This window comes from Eimeria tenella, genomic scaffold (genome assembly GCF_000499545.2).
Source record: "Eimeria tenella Houghton genomic scaffold, Eth_scaff12, whole genome shotgun sequence".
In the NCBI taxonomy this organism is placed as follows: Eukaryota; Apicomplexa; class Conoidasida; order Eucoccidiorida; family Eimeriidae; genus Eimeria; species Eimeria tenella.
In genome coordinates, this window is record NW_013541485.1 from 239817 (window position 1) to 257114 (window position 17298).

Genomic DNA, 17298 nt, shown 5'->3' on the forward strand with positions numbered 1-17298 from the left:
TGCTCGCCGGCATTCCTCCTATGGTATTTGACAAGCATTTCTAGATGCCCGCAGAAGTCTGATTCAATGTTTGTGGGGAAGTTCAGGAAGAAGTCTAGTTGGCTGATAAACGCAAGACTAAACTTTCCTAAATATTTAGCAAGTCGAGCTGCGCATCAATGGGTATTGAAGGATGTGACCAGTGTGCGTTCTCGGGAAATGAAGGAGAGGTGAATGGGATATAAAGGCTAAGAGCATATGCGAGAAATGTGAATTCGACTAGTGTAATAATGAGGCACGGTTCACCATCTACTTGCTTTGACGATTTGCGCGGGATCGCGAGTTGATTGCGCCGGCTCATCGCAAGCCGCGCAGTACGAAAACTATGAAAGAGGGAAGAGAAAAGAGAGGCAAAATGCAGAGGGCAAGGCAGTGGACGGCAGGAGCTCAGACGGGGAAGGACGGATGGGACACGGCTAGGTAAGCGCCGCAAGACACCTGTTGTAGTGAGCGATGCCAACTTTAAGCCTCTACATAGAATTACCAACTCTCTGGGTGGGCACATTTCTATGAACTACTAAGTCTCCAAGAAGTGATGTCTTACTATCCTTACCACCGCTGGCCACCGCTGGCTGCGCCATTGACAGCCACGCCTTCGGATTGCCTATTGAACTCCGATGAGGAAAAGGGAGCAGCTAAAGAGGAGACATGAAGTAAGACAGAACAAGGGCCTGGACTGGTCGGGAATTGAACCCGAGACCCCCCGCATGCGAAGCGGATGTGATACCCCTACACCACCAGCCCCCAAGTGATCGCTAGAAATTTAATGACATAGTTAAAGATAAGGAAGACACATACTGTCAGCACTACGCCTAGTGCTCAAATACCTTCGTTAACGGAGTGGACTGGCCGGGAATTGAACCCGAGACCCCCCGCATGCGAAGCGGATGTGATACCCCTACACCACCAGCCCCCAAGTGATCGGGAGGATTTTAATGGCAAAGATGAGGAAGACACGTAATGTCAGCACTACGCCTAGTGTTCAAATACTTCCGTTGAGGTAGTGGACTGGTCGGGAATCGAACCCGAGACCCCCCGCATGCGAAGCGGATGTGATACCCCTACACCACCAGCCCGGGAACCCCCCCCCATTTCTGAAGTTCCTGAAGTCAATTGCTCATGTGTAAAATATCTTAAATTTATCCATAAGTTTAGCGCAGTCATCAAACGCTGCTGCACTGAAGTTGTGTGGTGAATTCTGTAGAAGATAGGCTCTCGAACGAACCACTTGTGTTGGAGCAAGGCGCAGGCTTGCTTTTAGCTCGATGAGCTCAAGAAGTCCTTCCCCTGTGAAGTTAGTAAATTTATACCCATTTATTTGTCCATTTGAAGTACATTGCTATTTTAGCTTTTCTATTGAACTTCCCATGAGGAAATTTCCTGTCACCTTAGTGGATCAAGGGCCCCAAATGTCCTGTCACCTTAGTGGATGAAGGGCCCCAAATGCGTTAATCCAGCACAACCAGGGAAAGAAGGCGATCTTGATTGTTGGTGAACGACTGCAACAGAAACACTTTGAAATTTATAGTCTGTCTTTCCAGTTGAGGAGGAAGCGCACCATAACGACATTTTCATAAAGGAAGTCAGGCTCTTACCAGTCCCTCAGATTCACTTTGAAAGGTATGGATGTACTTTCACCCAAACCGACAGATGCCAGTCCGTCATATTCATTCTCAAGGCATCGAAGTGTGCGACCATGGATATGCTATCATTCTCTCAGGGTTCTAGGCAATTTGTGCGATGCTGGCCCCAGCTAATACATTGGGTGAGACACCGTTGTCCCTAGTGCTGCTCTTTGCTCCTTTTCAGAATGGCGCTCGAGGAGGCGACGCCGCTGGCCAGGAGATTTATCAAGTTTGTCAACAGGACAGGCTCCCCATACCACTCCGTGCAGGCAGTCAAGGACTTCATCGCCGGCTATGGATTCGAGGAGTTGCACGAGCGGTAAACGCCACGCACGTTCGACTTCTGCCTACAACGGCGTTGGCAGCTAATGCTTGTTTCGCTGTGGTAGAGGGAGTGGAGGGAGTGCGCACGACTCCTGAATCGATTCGCTGGAGACTGCAAAATAGCAAGGAGCAGTAGTGTACAAAAACGCACGGGTGATGCAGCAGTGCGTGTAGACACTGTATATGACCAACGCATACTGTGTAATGAGGAGTTATGTTTGCATTGTGAACAAGGACGAGCTGGAAGATGACCCAGGGAGGAAGATACTTCGTGATGAGAAACGGCTCTTGCATCGCCGCATTTGTCGTTGGTAGGTGTATGTTTGTTTCACATCTATGTGTCACTGTGCGGTGAAATGTTCCCTGCCTGTTACTAGGGAAGCCACAGTACTGATTATTGGCCTTTGGAATTGCATTGATCACAATACAGGGTGAAAGGTTAGATGCCTACCGCAGATGCACTGTTGCATTCAGGAAGGAATTTCCAAAAGGAATTTCCAGGGGGGTTCTGCGTGACAGCAACACACTCGGACTCACCCTGTCTTCGGCTGCGTCCTCGCGCATTTGCTGAGAAGGAGGGCTACCAAATGGTTAGGCGCGCACCGCGTGGGTCTTACATCCACGCATACAGCAAATCAGTTTTGCCTCCACTGCGTGGAACCACCGGCCCCATGAACGGGTGCTGCGGATTCAGACAAGTGAGGAGGACAGATGCTTTGTGCAACCTTTGTGCAGGGCAGCGTAGAGTGCTACGGTGGGGGCCTCTGGCACACTTGGTTTGACCGGGGACTCGGCGTAGCTGGAAAGGTGGTTCTTCGCACGGGTAAGTATTGTTTATCAGTGTAGTGTAAGGGGCGGAGTGCTAGTTTAAATGATACAAGAAACCAGGGTAAAAAGCAATACAAATTCATGTCTGGAGCTAATTACGCAGGTAACAAAGTTGAGGAGAGGCTCGTGCACATACCCAAGCCTCTGTTTTACGTGCCGAGCCTCGCAATTCACTTAAAGACATCTGAAGAGATTGGGGCCCTAAAGATCAACAAAGTGAGCAGGACTTTTTTCTCCCGTTGCTGCTGCCAGGGGGTTTGTTTTCAATGGAGCGTTATTCTGATAGGGTGGACGGGTTCTACCCGCTCAGCGGAGAAGGCAGTGGATTTTCAGGAATTCAGTATTCACTCTAAAATGCATGGCTCTAGATGCAGTATCCACTGACCGTGCGACGGTGTTTTCTGTTCTTTGATAATTACGCTGGACGTGTGGAGCCTAGCTAAGTCCACAAAGCCACAGATAACCTAATGAACTCACGGTTGTCGCGCAAAGTAGTCTTTTTGCATACTTTTGGCTCACTCCAAGATGAACAGTTGCTGCATAGAGGTTTCGCTTCATAAGTATAGCAGTAGTTGCCCTTTCTACTTACAGAAACAATCAGGGGAGGCTGTATTTCTTCAGGAACAACATCTGCAGCCTGTCTTGTGCTCCGTCATAGCTGAGCATCTGAACCAGGGCAACGGCAGCTCAATTCACGAAGGCGAAAGTGAAGTTCAACGACTTCCGCCTGCGTTGGAGCGTCTAGTCATGCAGTAAGAGTAGCCTTTAGGCTGCTTGCTGTTTGTGAACACCACGACCGGCTATTGTGCTCTGCCTGTTAGCTTCCTTTTACTGCGCTTTGGGCCTGCTGTTGCTCAATTTCTCTTCTTGTCCCACTTAATCCCTTTCATACTTTGTACTGCCAATTTTCCGTGCGGTGGGACTTAACTTGGCGGTCTCTAGGCGCTGAGCATGCATAAATTGGGCTGTCCGTCCACGTTCATTCCTGTTGTCCACCCCAGGGAAATTGGCATGCCGGGCGCGACACTTTTGGATTGGGACTTATGCTTAATGGACGCGACGCCTGGCCGGTTGGCAGGCATTCATTTGGAATTTATTGAAAGCCCCCGATTGGACAATCTCGCTTCAACTTTTGCCGCCTTTGAGGCCCTTGTGGAAACGAGCATTCGCCAGCGCCGGGGAGAGCAAGACTGCGGAGAAACAGAAATTTTGATGGCTGTAGCCTTTGACCATGAAGAAGTTGGGTCCGAGTCTCTTGCAGGCGCAAACTCAAGTCTTCTAGAGGTGAGCGGGTGCGATAGCGCGATGGCAGTGTGGGCAGCACCACTTGCTTAGATCCCGTCGGAGCCGTTTCTGTTTAGCGCTATCGCCCGCAGGCAAAGCTGCACGTATAAACAACCAAGGTCTGGCTGCCTTCATGCTTTTCTGAGCCTAGCGACGCTGTGGTGTTTCGTATTTTGGCGCTTTTGTCTTCATGAAGTGGGGGGTGCAGAGCAGGTTTTGACAGGCCAACACTTTCATGCATAGGGCTCTGACCTCTTATTTCTACAACTGCCACTTTGAAGGCCGAAAACTGTACACTTCCTTTTGTGCTTTATAGTTGCTTAAGGCGAGTGGGACATTATCTGGGCTCTCGTGCATGTATGGGTTGAATCTTCCCACCCGCAATATTGGCTGCATACAAGAGCTTGCTTGGTACGTATCTTTATGCAGATCGCAAAATATGTGATAGAGCAAGTATAACAAATTGTGGCTCTGGGGTTAAAACACAGGGGATAATAATGACTGGCTGACATGTTTGTGGGCAGACATGGATGCGGAGGTCTCTCAAAGCCATTGGTTGCGAAGATGCCCTACATGAAATCCTTGCGAAGTCCTTCATCGTCAGCTCCGATATGGCCCATGCCGTGCACCCAAACTACAGTGAAAAGCACCAAGCTCAGCACAAGCCTTCACTTCACAAGGAAAGTTCCGAGAGTGCTCGTAGCTTCAAATATATTTTGTCGCTCATCGTGCTGAGCTTCAAATATATTTTGTCGCTCATCGTGCTGCTGCCATTTACACTTTGCACTCCTTATGTGCGCCTCTGTTTCGCCAGTTTCAAACATATACCTGCGCCCAGTTGGTTTCCGAAGTGGATGTTTAGCAAGCACGAACCTTGTCTACTTCCGAGGCTCTCTTAATCCCCATCCAATCTATGAAGCTTCCTGCTCCGCCTGTTGGTGCCTTTCTTCAGGGCGTTGTTATAAAGGAGAATGCAAACCAAAGTTATGCCTCCAGTGCAACTACGATGTCCTTCATTCGTGTAATTGCTGGAGAGGCAAATATTCCCTTGCAAGATTTCGTTGTTCGGAATGACAGCAGATGCGGTGGCACTGTGGGCGCGATGCTGAGTGCTCGACTGGGTGAGGTGACTCTGAGGAGCCTTAAAAACGCTCGATACATAAAAGACAGTGAACATGGTACAGAATAATCTGCTGGTGACGCAAAGGCTCTGCGGCTGTTGCGACAGCCCACAGTGCGTAGAGCTAGGTGTCTGGGCGTGGCCATGCCACGCCCAGACACCTCAGAAGAAGAAGCCATTGGCGATAACTCCGCAAGGAAATAACGTTGCCAGATCATTGCGTGTAACGAAAGACAGGGAAAGCTCGTTGTTTTGGCGGCTTGTGGACTTCAGGAATTCGCACAGTTGACGTCGGGATAGCTCAGTGGGCAATGCACTCGTGCAGAGAAATATGCGGAGTGACAGATTTGATGTATCTGAAGAACTTGCTCGAGGTATGTGTGAGGCGTCGGTTTGGCAGATGCAGTATTAGAACACGTTTAGTGGATTGAGTGAACTTGCATTGGAGTCACCTGTTACGCATGATGTGGGGAAGTGCGTGTCGTGACTTTGCATAGGGTAACTGTTCTGCATTGCAAGTGTGAAAGGTTAAATAATACGCACCACATGTAGACGTAAGGTGATAGCGAGATAGTGAAAGCAGTTACGGGCAGCTAGCCGGAAACCCTCAACTGTTGTGCATTTTCAGGCAGTTTACTGCAACTTCCGACGTTGGGATAGCAACTAATGAGGGGAGGATGCATCAGTGGATGCATGGCATCAAACGGAATCAACACCCATGCATTCCGCACAGCGCCTCTTTCTGCAGAGCAAACGGTGCAATCAAGTCATTCCGCTCAGTTATCTGCCCTAAATCGGCGTCTGCAAAACAAGCCCTTCTATCAAGCATACCGCCACGACGCTTGTAGAGCAGAGGGCTGCAGCTCCGCAGCACGCCATAACGAATGCGTTGACTCCTCGTTTGTGTGAGTCTCACATTAGACTTCACGGCCATGTGCTATCGTCATGCATCGTGAAGGCGCGTACCAAATTTTGTGAGAAACAAGGCATAGTAAGCATCCGTCTTACCTACAGAACACGGTGGCAAGAAAGCCCGCGGGCCCAAAGCAGCGTTGTTTCTCTAATTTACAGCTACTTTGTCCTGCCAGCGGCAAGTTAGAGGGGAGCTAGGCAACTGAAAGTGCAGCTGCACCAGCTGCAGAAAAGCCCGACAGCTATTCGCGAGAGCCAACGAGGCCCAAAAAGACGCGATTATAAATTAAAGGTCCACCTACAAAGATGAAGCCTAAGCGCAAGTATTGGGTACGGCCCGGCAAGAGTAGATCGCCCTGTGCCGCGACCTGTAAAAGTGCCTCACTATTTAGGTACACGAGCACGTGTGCATACGTACAGACGCCTTCTGTACAAAGTAACATATTCACGGGCATATTCTTCTCATCCACAACCAGCTTAAATGCAGCGTGCTAGTACGTCAGTTGTCCTCCATCCTCGCATGCACTCGCTTGTGGAGGTCGCACAAGAAATCTACGTAGCTCCCATCTCCGCTCAACGGGTCTTCAATCAGGTGCGTCAACAGACGAGTTTCGTCTGAAGACCTGTGGCTCAAAGCACATACCCACAAGCAGCCATTCCTGTGTGCCCAAATTGCTTCAAAGAAAGTGATGTGACAAATCGTCTCCCTTGGCCTTCCTCCCAGGCTTCAGAACCAAATGCCCAATATCGTAATAAGGTGGGAAATTATTCTGCAACGCTACATACACGCCCCACCGCGTAATGTCCGGCAGAGGTTCACGCAACTTTAGTGACGCATTTAGAGCGCTTAAATACCATCACGCAAACCGATCAGTTAAGACGTTGAGCGAACTGGCCTTTTGTTTGGGTAAACTATCTCGCCCTCACCTTGGTGCGACAATGCGCAGGGGGATAAAAGGCGCATCAAACTTCTCGAAACGAATTTGTTCAATGACGCGAAGAACTTTTACTGCAGAGATCAGAAAGAGCACAGAACAACTAGCGCTTTACGGAGAAGAATGTATGCTACCGTACCTACTAGTCCATCACTTCCTGCGCAAAAGTATGCAGAGAAAAGCAAATAGCATATGGGGAGACAGCCATTCACATGAATGCCAATATTCATGGATTCATGACAATGCAGGAGAGATGGGCATCGCACCCCCAGCAGTTCCTTCGACATTCTGCAGGCGTAGTTCTGCCGTTGAGCGCTCGTCCAACTTCGCGTCGAAGCCGAACAGCTGCACACATGGAGAGGAGAAAAAGCTGATCAGATCTAACTAAGTACATTTATACGCGCCCGCCCATCTACACTTCAGCTGCACACTCTTGTGCAACCGTGCTTTTATGTAGAATGCACCTTTATGAAAGGCATCACGTTTCCATGATTGTGTGCAGTTACTTCTGCAATTATGCAATAGAAAATTTCACATTTCCGGCAAAAACACATTAAGCCAGGCGTTTCTCCCTGCTTACTAAAGTTATAGAATCACATAATTGTACTCACGTCAAGTATGTATTCTCGCCGTACATGTTGGCCTATGTACAGCAACATATATGACCCGGCTTCACATAAATATACCCCGTCACTCAAAATGTTCGTTCCGCTAGCCGGTAACGAAAGGGGCATCCAGACGAAGTCGCCGACACCCGAATAGTCCCCCAGCTGCGCAGCAGACGCAAAGGTTACTGCAAGGAAGAGGCCAACTTCATCGCTACGCTACCGGCAAGCCCAGAGAGTTTATGTACGGAGTACACACGCGAATGAACACGCTACTCAGAGCTCCACCTCAGCTGCTGGGATGGAAAAGTGATTCACGAAACCCAAGTTACCCGTTCAAGAGCTTTGCGCTCTTTGACCGTAGGTGGCTGTACGTAAGACTTGTGTACAAGACACAGCCGTGGATAGAGGTGGGTGGAGAACTCCGAAATCGACATCCGCAAGAACTGCAGCAACTGGAACAGACGGACCTGAGGGTCCACTGTCGACTGGCGGAAAGCCTGCGGGTAAATGCAATGCGCAGCTTTCGCAGTCAACTACTCTCGTATTTACCATATAGGGGGATAGCTGCTGTGGCTATGACCAGGTACCTCTAGTTTGCAATATTTGTGCAAACATGCCAGCATGCGCCACCCCTACTGTGAGACCAAATACTACTCAGTCAGCCAAAGCAGAGTTTCCCTTAAGTTAAGAGTTTAAGATAGACAGAATGGAAAATGACTGCGCAGGGAGAAAATTTTGAGGCTGTCTTACAGCGTGCTTAAATAACGCCTGCAAGTACACGGGGAGAAGCTTGAGAGAATCAGGCAAGATAAGCTGACCCTCAGAGGAAGCGCTGGCGCACTGCGTCCACAAAAAAGGACAAGGCGATAAAAGCGGAACTGAAGACGTCTTCAGTGCCAAAGCTAGTTTTAAATTCAGATGCAACTTTGTAAACAAGTCGCTCAATAGCCCCCTGTAGCCCAAGCATCTGCAAAACCGCGGAATTCCTCAAAAGAATAACTCAACATACTGCTGAGACAGCGATGCAGAGGCAACAGGCCATATATAGGCTTTTCCGAGGTATCTTACATTTATGCGGTAGGCGCTGAGTATCTCGACAAGGTTTTTTATAGCTTTCTCTCTCCAGTTGGGCTCCTGATGAAGTTCCATTATGGCCGACGTCCTTGCCATGAGGAACGCTGTGGCATCTACCTGATATGAGCAGAAGTTTACCAGTGATGCTCTCGAAAAATAATGCGACACAATGGCAGAGCTCTACTGCAGTGCTTTGAGGAGCAGCGTCAGGTGCAAGGCTCGTACCTCTGCATAACGGAAGAGGGACGCAAGAGAAAATGTTGTCGGCAGCGATAGTGAGTGAACCCTCAGCAGACGCCGATTAGGTACTTTTCTAGAGGGATGCATGGGAGTGTACGCGCAAACACTTTGAGCATACACGTTTTTCTGCGTCTCCAGTCTGCCTCACACACACTAGAAAATCGTGCCATGAAGTCTACGTTTGAAAACAAACCCTACAAAATAGGCTCCACTTCGAGATTCCTCCTACCCTTTCACCCAAAAAGCACTTCACAGTTCTAAAATCTACCAGGAAACCACCCCTAAATGTTGAAGACACACTGTTCGGTGTGCTTAAGCTGAAAAAGTAAGCTCGACTGAGCACTTAGGCGAGGCAGCCGGAAGGTGCCCTGGTCCACGAGTGACCTGGCTCCAGAAAATGAAACCAAGATCTTCTCCACGGCCAAGCCCTGCAACGCAACCGGGAGCATCAAAAATAGCACAGGCGACTCCCTATCACTGCATTTCCAGCATGAGCGTTCAAGGGTGGGACTTGCACCCGATTAGCAGCAGGGCCTAAGGGGCTCTGCAGTAATAACCCTGCTCTCTAAGCCCAGTAAATCTTTTGCCGCAATAATAGCAGGCGCAACAGTAGCATTTCTCCAGTCAGATGCTTGCGTTTTCGTAACACGAAACATGCAACAGGTGCACGGGTAACGCCTGCTGCCACCGCCGCAAACAGTTTGACTTCGATAAAAGGAGAGATAGCAAAAGGAACTCTTAACATTATGTAGCACACGTGTCTGCATAGAGGGCGTGTGGAGGACGCGGCATCAACCACAAGCGAAACAGACCTTGGAAAGACGCAACTTGAATTCAACGTCAAAATAAAAGCAAGAAGTGAAGATACGCTTAATCTCCGCCGCCACCCATTCCTTATCTCTGCAGAAAACATAGGAACAGACCAAACAGAATACTCTGAACTCCCCCACGACGCACGGCAAACGCCCGCCGAGAGTATCTTTACTATCTTATCCGACTTCCAGTGTCAGTGGCAGCCAGTTAGTGTCACCTTGAGGCGCAGAATTCAGGCACAAAATGAATGTCGCCCCCGGTCTGCTGTGCAGGAAAGCCGAGAGACTGGAGCTCTAGCGCTAGATTGGGCGGTGGGCATGCGAAAACGTCAATGCATGCGCATGCTGAGAAACATCTTGTGATGATGGAATTGTAAAAATCTTGCTGCGACAGAACAAAAAGCAGATCCCCACTCTGAGTGGATGAACCCTTAGCTGCTCCCATCCACACCTTCACATCTGGCTGTTAACCCTTCCATTCCACTTTCTTCTTTATTTCCAGCAAAAAATACTAACGTGCACTGTTGCAAAATAATGTTTAAGGACACTGACAAGCCTTCTTGCGTAGTCTACGTGTTTTTGCTTCTGAGCCTCTGTGCGTCTATCTACGTGTCTCTTTTCCACAGATCTGCAGTTATCACGACTTTCTTTTCGTTTCAAATTATCGTTATCTTCTTTCCTCGCCCGCCTGAATGCCCCTATAAAAACACACTTGGTGAATTTCGGTGGCCTTCGCTGGCCCGTTTGATGCTCCAGTAGACTGCTTCAGCCCACCGACCCCTGTGAGACGTGCACACACTAGCAAACGAAAGGAGCGAGTCCTGAATGCTAGCTCACAAGCTGTAAATCTGATGCCCTAAATGTTAGAAGCCACTGCACGGACACCAGCAACCAGCAACGGGCCTCACCAATGTCCGGCAACGTGCAGTAAAACATCTCCACCATTCCCCCGGCCGACCTCTCAGCTATTAAATCGACAGCCACCTGAAAAGAGCACACAGAAACACAGTACTGCATAGTCATACAGAGGATGTCTTAGGCCTTATTGACGAAATCGAAGAAACCGCAAGAGAAGAAGCGGTCCAACCCAGCGCGGAGGCAAGATGCCGGGAACAAGTGCGGCTGTTGTACATCAGCGGGTACACACTGCTGCACCTAATACTGCACTAATTCTATACCAGCAGCGATATGAACTGCTGACGCTGCCACTCTAAAACACCGAAACTTGCAGCATGCCTCCGAAAACAAGAGAATCCGTTGCCACGCTATCTGCTGTTAGCACATTATTAGATCACCTTTAACGCGGCATTTGCTGCTGAGGTTTGCGAGATATTTAGGCAGTTGTTGATTGCCAGGGGGAGCTGCGAGACTGCCCACAACAGCTGCAAAACCCGAGACACACCACACCGCATCATTGTGACAGAAATTGTACTATTCCAGCTATTAACTCTACAAAAGTGGAGGGTATTCGAGCTGCAAATATGCGGATCTCCATCCAATGGGGCCCTCATCTGCATCTGACTTGGAAAACAGTTTAGGCAGAATGCTCCCCAGCAAAGCTCTCCTGCTTCTTCGATTTAACTCGCTAATATCCCGTCTACAGGAGTGCATCAATAAGCGCACAGCTGGGTGTCCCATACTCTATCTCTATCTTGAGGTCGGAAGAAACAATGCTCTACAGGGATCGGCAAGAAGGGCTCCAACACGTCATCCACGACCAGCAGCTGCAGTTCCTGCTGCTGCTCCTGCTGAGTTGGCGATAGGGCTTGCGCGTAGTTGGGAATGAAATATAGTCTGTCCGTTACAAGAATCAGACACAAATCCACTTGTAGGCATACATCCTGCAACACTTGTCCCAGACCCGCTGCAACTGCCTGAGAAAGGCCCGAAGAAAAACTTGGCGCTGTTGCATCAACAACGAAAACTATACATGGACGCATGCCGCTGCTGTTGTTGCTGCATCTGGAAACGATGTCAAAGGACAGGCTCTCAGAACCCTCTTTGAGTGACGATGCAGCCTGCGCGCTGCCGCAGCTGCTAGGCTGCACTTGCTGGTGCTGGCCCAGGTCGTTGAATTGCTGTTGTGGTCCATGTTGCTCTGTTAGGTTCTGCTGCTGTTGCCGAAGCTGCTGCTGCCTCGTGGCTTCACTTTCTATGTGCAACAGCTTCAGCAGCTGTGCTTTCCTTGCACGCTGCAGTTGAGCGAGTTTCGAGGCAACAGCGAATGCCTTCGGGGCAACAAAATCGACGGAGCCCTTCCACAACTCTATCCTGCGATATTTTGAATACCTGTCCGCCTCAACTGCTGTGCCCCCCAAGCTACCACCCCCGCGCAAACCACTGCGGTACTGGTCGAGCAAAGTTAGGTAAAACGGGGGTAGCTCGAAAGAGGAACCACAGAGATTGCAGACGCAATGAGTGCTGTTACTTGCCCAAGACATGAAAGGGCTTATGTACGCCATGCAATTACTGCAGCGAACTATTCCTTCGTTGTTTGTCCCCCTTCTTGCGCTGCTGCTGCTTCGGTTTTCACTAGATGCCGCAGCAGTGCTGTTCCTGCTGCTGCTGCCTCCTTTGTTGATGTCCTCGTCCGATTCTGAGTCTTCTACCTCGAAGTAGCCCCCAAAAAAATCTGTTTGTGCCTGCAAGCCAGCTCTATCTTGCTCTGCTGGAGCTGCTACTACGCCTTGGCCATAGTATGAGTATGAAGGCTCCGCCTGGCATTTGCTAATCCTCAAATCTACCAACGGCACTGCCTCTTCAGTGGGAGGCTGTGCAGCAAAAGGAGTTACGACAAGGGCAAATGGCAACCGGGAAAGCTCTAGGCTGTGGCTAAATGCTGGAACCTGCAGAAGCAACGATGGCAGCAGCTGCGGAGATAACAGAGGTAACCCAGGGCACAGGGCTGCTCTTTCTGCTTCAGTCGGTACCCTACAGTTTTCAGCAGCTCCAGCAATCGCATAGAACGGAAACCAATAATAACACACCCACATAGTGTGTGGAAAGAAGAAAACGAAATCCAGCAGCACCACCAGTAGCACCCCCACCAGCAACAGAAACACAAGCACCAGCCAGTTTCATACCTGGTTGATGGTAGAGCGCATGAATCTGCAACTGCAGCAGCCCTTGTCGACGGCTGTGTAAAATCCGGCTGGAGAAGGAGGAGACGCTCCTGGCTTATCTGTCTCTATTCGCTTGCCGCAGACATTTGTTATTTGTTCTGGAAGCACGCACACTCACCAGAACAAGAAAAAGGAGTTTCCCAGGTCATCCAAAGAATAACAAACAACTCCAATGCAGCAAGCCGATAGGCCCGAACCACGAGCAAACAAGACTGAGGGATGAGAGCAGCAGACGTGAACTGTATGCCTCTTGAAGAGGGAAATGCTTCATCTTCTCTAAGAGCTTGAGTGGCATATCAAAGAAAAACAGCAAGGAGAGCAGCACCAGGAGCAGCAGCATCATTTTATGCACCGATATTGTGTGATGCACCATTCCATTCTGGGCGAGGTATGTGGGCTGGGTCTATTCTGTTGTTGATGGGGCGTGCAAGTGGTTGCAGTGGCGGCATGTCTTCTGGAAACGTATCCTGCGGCTGCTGCTGCTGCAGCTGCTGCTGTTGCGGCTGTGGATTCCGAGTGTTTTCAACTTTATCCGAAGAGTTCTTTACCCCATTGGACTCCGCACTAGAGGGAAACGATCCCAAGCCCACCCCCATAAGAGAGGGCAAACGCCTCTCCAGTTGTGGGGGTTGAGGCCTACTCCCGTGTGACCCATCGTATTGCTGCTGCGCTGCGTTTTCGAATATCTGTGAGGGAAACGGGCGAGCAGACGCGGGAAGCGGCTCCGGCTGCTGGGGAGCAGCTGGCTCCGCCACTTTTTGCTGCTGTTGCTGCGGCTGTATGTACTGCTGCGACTGCAGCAGCTTCTGCTGCGGCATTGACTGGCGCTGTGACAACGCCTCTTCTTGGTGTTGGAACCGTTGCTGCACGTGGGACTGTTGCGGCTCAGGTGGGAATGCACACTGTTCTTCTGTGTACTGCACTGGCTCGCAAAGCGCCGACGGTTGCTGCATCGTTTCTGACAGGGGTTCCTGAGACGCATAAAAGGAAGGCTGCTGCTGAACAGGCGGCTGCTGCGGTTGCCCCAGCTGCTGTTCCCGCTGGTGCTGCTGCGGCGGCACCGGTTGCTGCAAAAAGGGCCTTCCACTTGTTGCAGTAGCCCCTGCAACAACGCTGGAGCTCATGTGCTGCCCTGTGCTTTGGAGAAGTCTCCATGCGCTGGCCGGATCGTTGGCATTAGCTGGTGCAGCAGTAGAAGCAGCAGGGTAGCCGTTCAATCGTGATGCGGATATATCGGCCGGGCGACCTAATGCATTGGCCGCACTTCTCGGCGCGTTTTGTTGTGGCATTGAATACTGCATCTCGCTCCCACCACCCTGCCCCAACGAGGATTGTTGCTGCTTCTGGGGCTGGATATGTCGTTGCAGCTCCTGTTGCTTTTGCTGCTGCGAAAGTGGCTGAAGCTGAGATGTTAGGTATCCCTGCGGCTGGTACAGCACCTGCTGCTGTGGTCCAACCTGTTGCAAAGGCTGCTGTGGCTGCTGCAGTGGCTGCTGCAGATGTTGCCGTATCTGCTGCTGCTGAGTTAGCAGCTGAGGCCGCTGCTGCGCCTGCTGCTGCTGACCTGTTTGTGGCGCGTGATGCTGCCACCGTAGTGGTTGCTGCGCCTCCTGCTGCTGCCACTGCATTGGCTGCAACTGAGGCTGGTGATGTATCGCTCCGGGCTTTAGGTGCATATCCTGTTGATGGTACGGGATGCTGGCAGTGGGGTAAGGCGGATACTGCATCTCTTGCCTTGTCTCTTGCCAGTTTTGTGGCTGACGCCGTGGGTCTTCCTGAGCATTATCAGCAGCAAGGGAGCGCGGGACGCTGCGGTGTTGGTATTGCTCCTGCCGATGGCGCTGCTGAAGAGGGGGATTCGGTGGGTCGTTGCTGTCCGAGCTCATCGTGTTTCTCCGCCGTTTTCTGCTGCGGCCAATGCTGCTGCTGCAGTGTCACGAGCCGCTGTTTCGGTGGATGCCCGGAGGCCCTGAAAAGCCTGCCAAGCAACTCCGCACATCTGACTGGTCTCCCAGATGATTGCAGGGTGGCCCCGATGCTGCCAGGGCGGGGCCTGGCTGACGTTAAGTTGCGACAGACTACCGAAGCCCTAGCGGCTAAGAGGAGCCTCTACCACGCTGTCTCTGCCACGTCGGCAGACGCTGGTACAAAAGTTCTAGTGCGGTGCTTCTGCTCGTGGCCTACAGAAGCAGCAGTAGGAGGGTGTCTGCTGCTTGTGGTGAAAAGAGCGGCAGCAGCGCGCAAGAGTAGGGCAGGCAGGAGCACCAGGGGTCCCAGACACTTTCCAATAAGCGAGCAAGAATCGGTGCTGTACTGTACTGAACGGCGAACAAGGCGCCGTCGGCACAGTGAAGTTGCCTAGAAAATCTGGGGCTGTTGGGTCCTTGATGTTGTAGTCCCTGGGCACCACAAAGCTCTGCGAGGGGCCCCTCAGCCGTCAAATTTCAGAGCAAACTGTTTACAGCCCAAGAAGAAACGGCATGGAGGTTTATGTGCCACCAAAGGCAAGCTCTACTGCCCAGAAGGCAAATATTACTAGAGGGGCAGCAACAGCTGCAATTCCAGCCGCTGGTGCTACCGCTCCTCTGTCGCAACTGCAGCCGCATGCCAAGCACGCAGGTCCGTGACCACCCAGTCGGTTTCTGTTTATATCCTCTAATCACCTTGAGTAAAATGATATTTCGACGCCCCACAAGACATCCTGCGGCAGGGGAGTCCTTGCAGCAGTCTCGGCAGACGAGCGGGGGCATGCATGGATGACTCTGCGTGACATTCAAGAGACAGGCAGGGGTCCCCTTGTAGCCCTAGCGTGCGAAGTAGTTGATAAAATGGCAGCGATTATGACGAACTAATTCTTGGATGCTATCGTTTGCACTGTTGTCATCCTCTAAAGCAGCATTGGCAATGCATCCTGCAGGGTTCTATACGTGTCGGATTCGACTTTGGAAGCGGCGCCCTGTTGAGGGGATTCTGAGGCTTCCGTTGGTATCGTTGTGTTTCTATATACTATATCCAGCAGATATCCGATCTCTTTTTGTCATACTGTGGCTTGATTGCTTTAGGGTTACGTAGTGTAGCGCGTATACAGCGAGAGGCGCCGGACGCCTGTTTCGGGTCTCACCAAACATGTCCCCTCTAGACGAGCGCTGTTGGCCGAGGGTCCTCAATAGTACAGAATAGTTTGAAAAACCTTGTTATTTTAGATGTGACGCTAAGCTGAAGGCAGGCGACGCTACATGTCTGTATACACTGCAACAGTTGGTACGGTAGTACTTGCAGAGAATTAGTTAACTGGCACAAGCACACGCAACTAGCGCTAAAGTCAAGTGTACCCTAGAACGGTACAAAAGAGGGACAAGCAAAAACCTTAGTGAGATAACTTAAACGTAGGGAGCAGGGGCTACACCGCTCCTTTGGGCGTCAATGTGAGCCGGTTACGAAAGAGAGACAAGCAAAAATTTTAGTGAGATGACTTCAGCATAGGGTGTAGGGGATACACCGCTCCTCTGGGCATCAATGTCATCCGGTTATAGCTCTCCGAATGATGAAGGCAGCGTTGGGAGAAGTGTAAACATTTTACATGGATGCGGAGCCACTGGAAATTGACGTTTTCAGTTCGGCGTCTAGAGAGGCTACGCTAGCGGTCATGACGCCTAGCTTAGTGGGATACCCGTGTGTGACTCAACTGGGGCTGGTTTGTAGTTTGACCCCTGGAGGAAGCCTTCGGAGCCCCAATCATCCAGGATTGTTGCCTGGCGAATGCTGGCAAGCAAGACAAAGCTCTTCAGAGCCCATCCAGAAGACTTTTTAATGGTACACGGTTTGCTTCTCTTATGGCTCCCTGGCCCAGAACTATAGGAGAATACGTCCCGAGATCCCTCCAGTCATCAAGGGGCATCTGATGGGTATGTCGCCATTATGATGCCATTCAAACGTTTTCAAGCGACGCTGTGGTTAGCTTACAGGCGCAGGCCACAGGGGCTTTCAGCTGTGATGATTGCACGCTCAGTGGACGGGTGGCTCCGCCTCTAATCGGGGAAAGGGCCTAAAACATTGGTTTTGCTACACGAGATAGCATGGAAGAACCCACTCAAGGCTTTATATCGTTATACGCATTCATGCATACACTGCATGTACAGGTCAAGGAAAATTGTAAATTTGTTTGGGAAAAGGTCAAGCCAAGGCCAGTGTCAAGGACCTACAAGTAAGCGCAAGCGGAAGAAAGTGATGAGGGTCACACGCTGCGTTTCTTCTTTACATAAGCCATTGGCAGTAGCAATTCCGCCACTGAAGCAATCGTTTAAGAGGGCTCTCAAATAGAAGGGTTCAAGACACGCGCAAGAAGCTTTGGAAGCGTTAGCACGTGCATGCTCCG

The 17298-nt window shown here is 50.7% G+C and overlaps 2 protein-coding genes across 2 annotated transcripts; one reads left to right on the top strand and one right to left on the bottom strand.

The window, feature by feature from the left end:
* Positions 1-1849: 1849 nt before the first annotated feature.
* On the top strand, positions 1850-5887 carry ETH_00026985 (aspartyl aminopeptidase, putative; the record flags this gene model as incomplete). The annotated part of the gene is made up of 11 exons (XM_013373099.1): positions 1850-1983; positions 2223-2299; positions 2463-2578; positions 2724-2811; positions 2920-3032; positions 3438-3568; positions 3818-4100; positions 4625-4828; positions 5053-5221; positions 5494-5594; positions 5849-5887. The coding sequence occupies 11 exons, from the start codon at positions 1850-1852 to the stop codon at positions 5885-5887; spliced, it is 1455 nt and encodes a 484-aa protein (XP_013228553.1).
* Positions 5888-6631: 744 nt separating this feature from the next.
* ETH_00026990 (sec23/Sec24 helical domain-containing protein, putative) lies at positions 6632-14809 on the bottom strand (the record flags this gene model as incomplete). Its single annotated transcript, XM_013373100.1, has 17 exons — positions 6632-6755; positions 7060-7141; positions 7334-7412; positions 7679-7837; positions 8005-8172; positions 8426-8515; positions 8744-8866; positions 8975-9128; positions 9290-9417; positions 9802-9889; positions 10020-10186; positions 10514-10581; positions 10710-10785; positions 11097-11183; positions 11442-12647; positions 12885-13021; positions 13294-14809. The coding sequence occupies 17 exons, from the start codon at positions 14807-14809 to the stop codon at positions 6632-6634; spliced, it is 4452 nt and encodes a 1483-aa protein (XP_013228554.1).
* Between the last annotated feature and the right edge of the window lie 2489 nt (positions 14810-17298).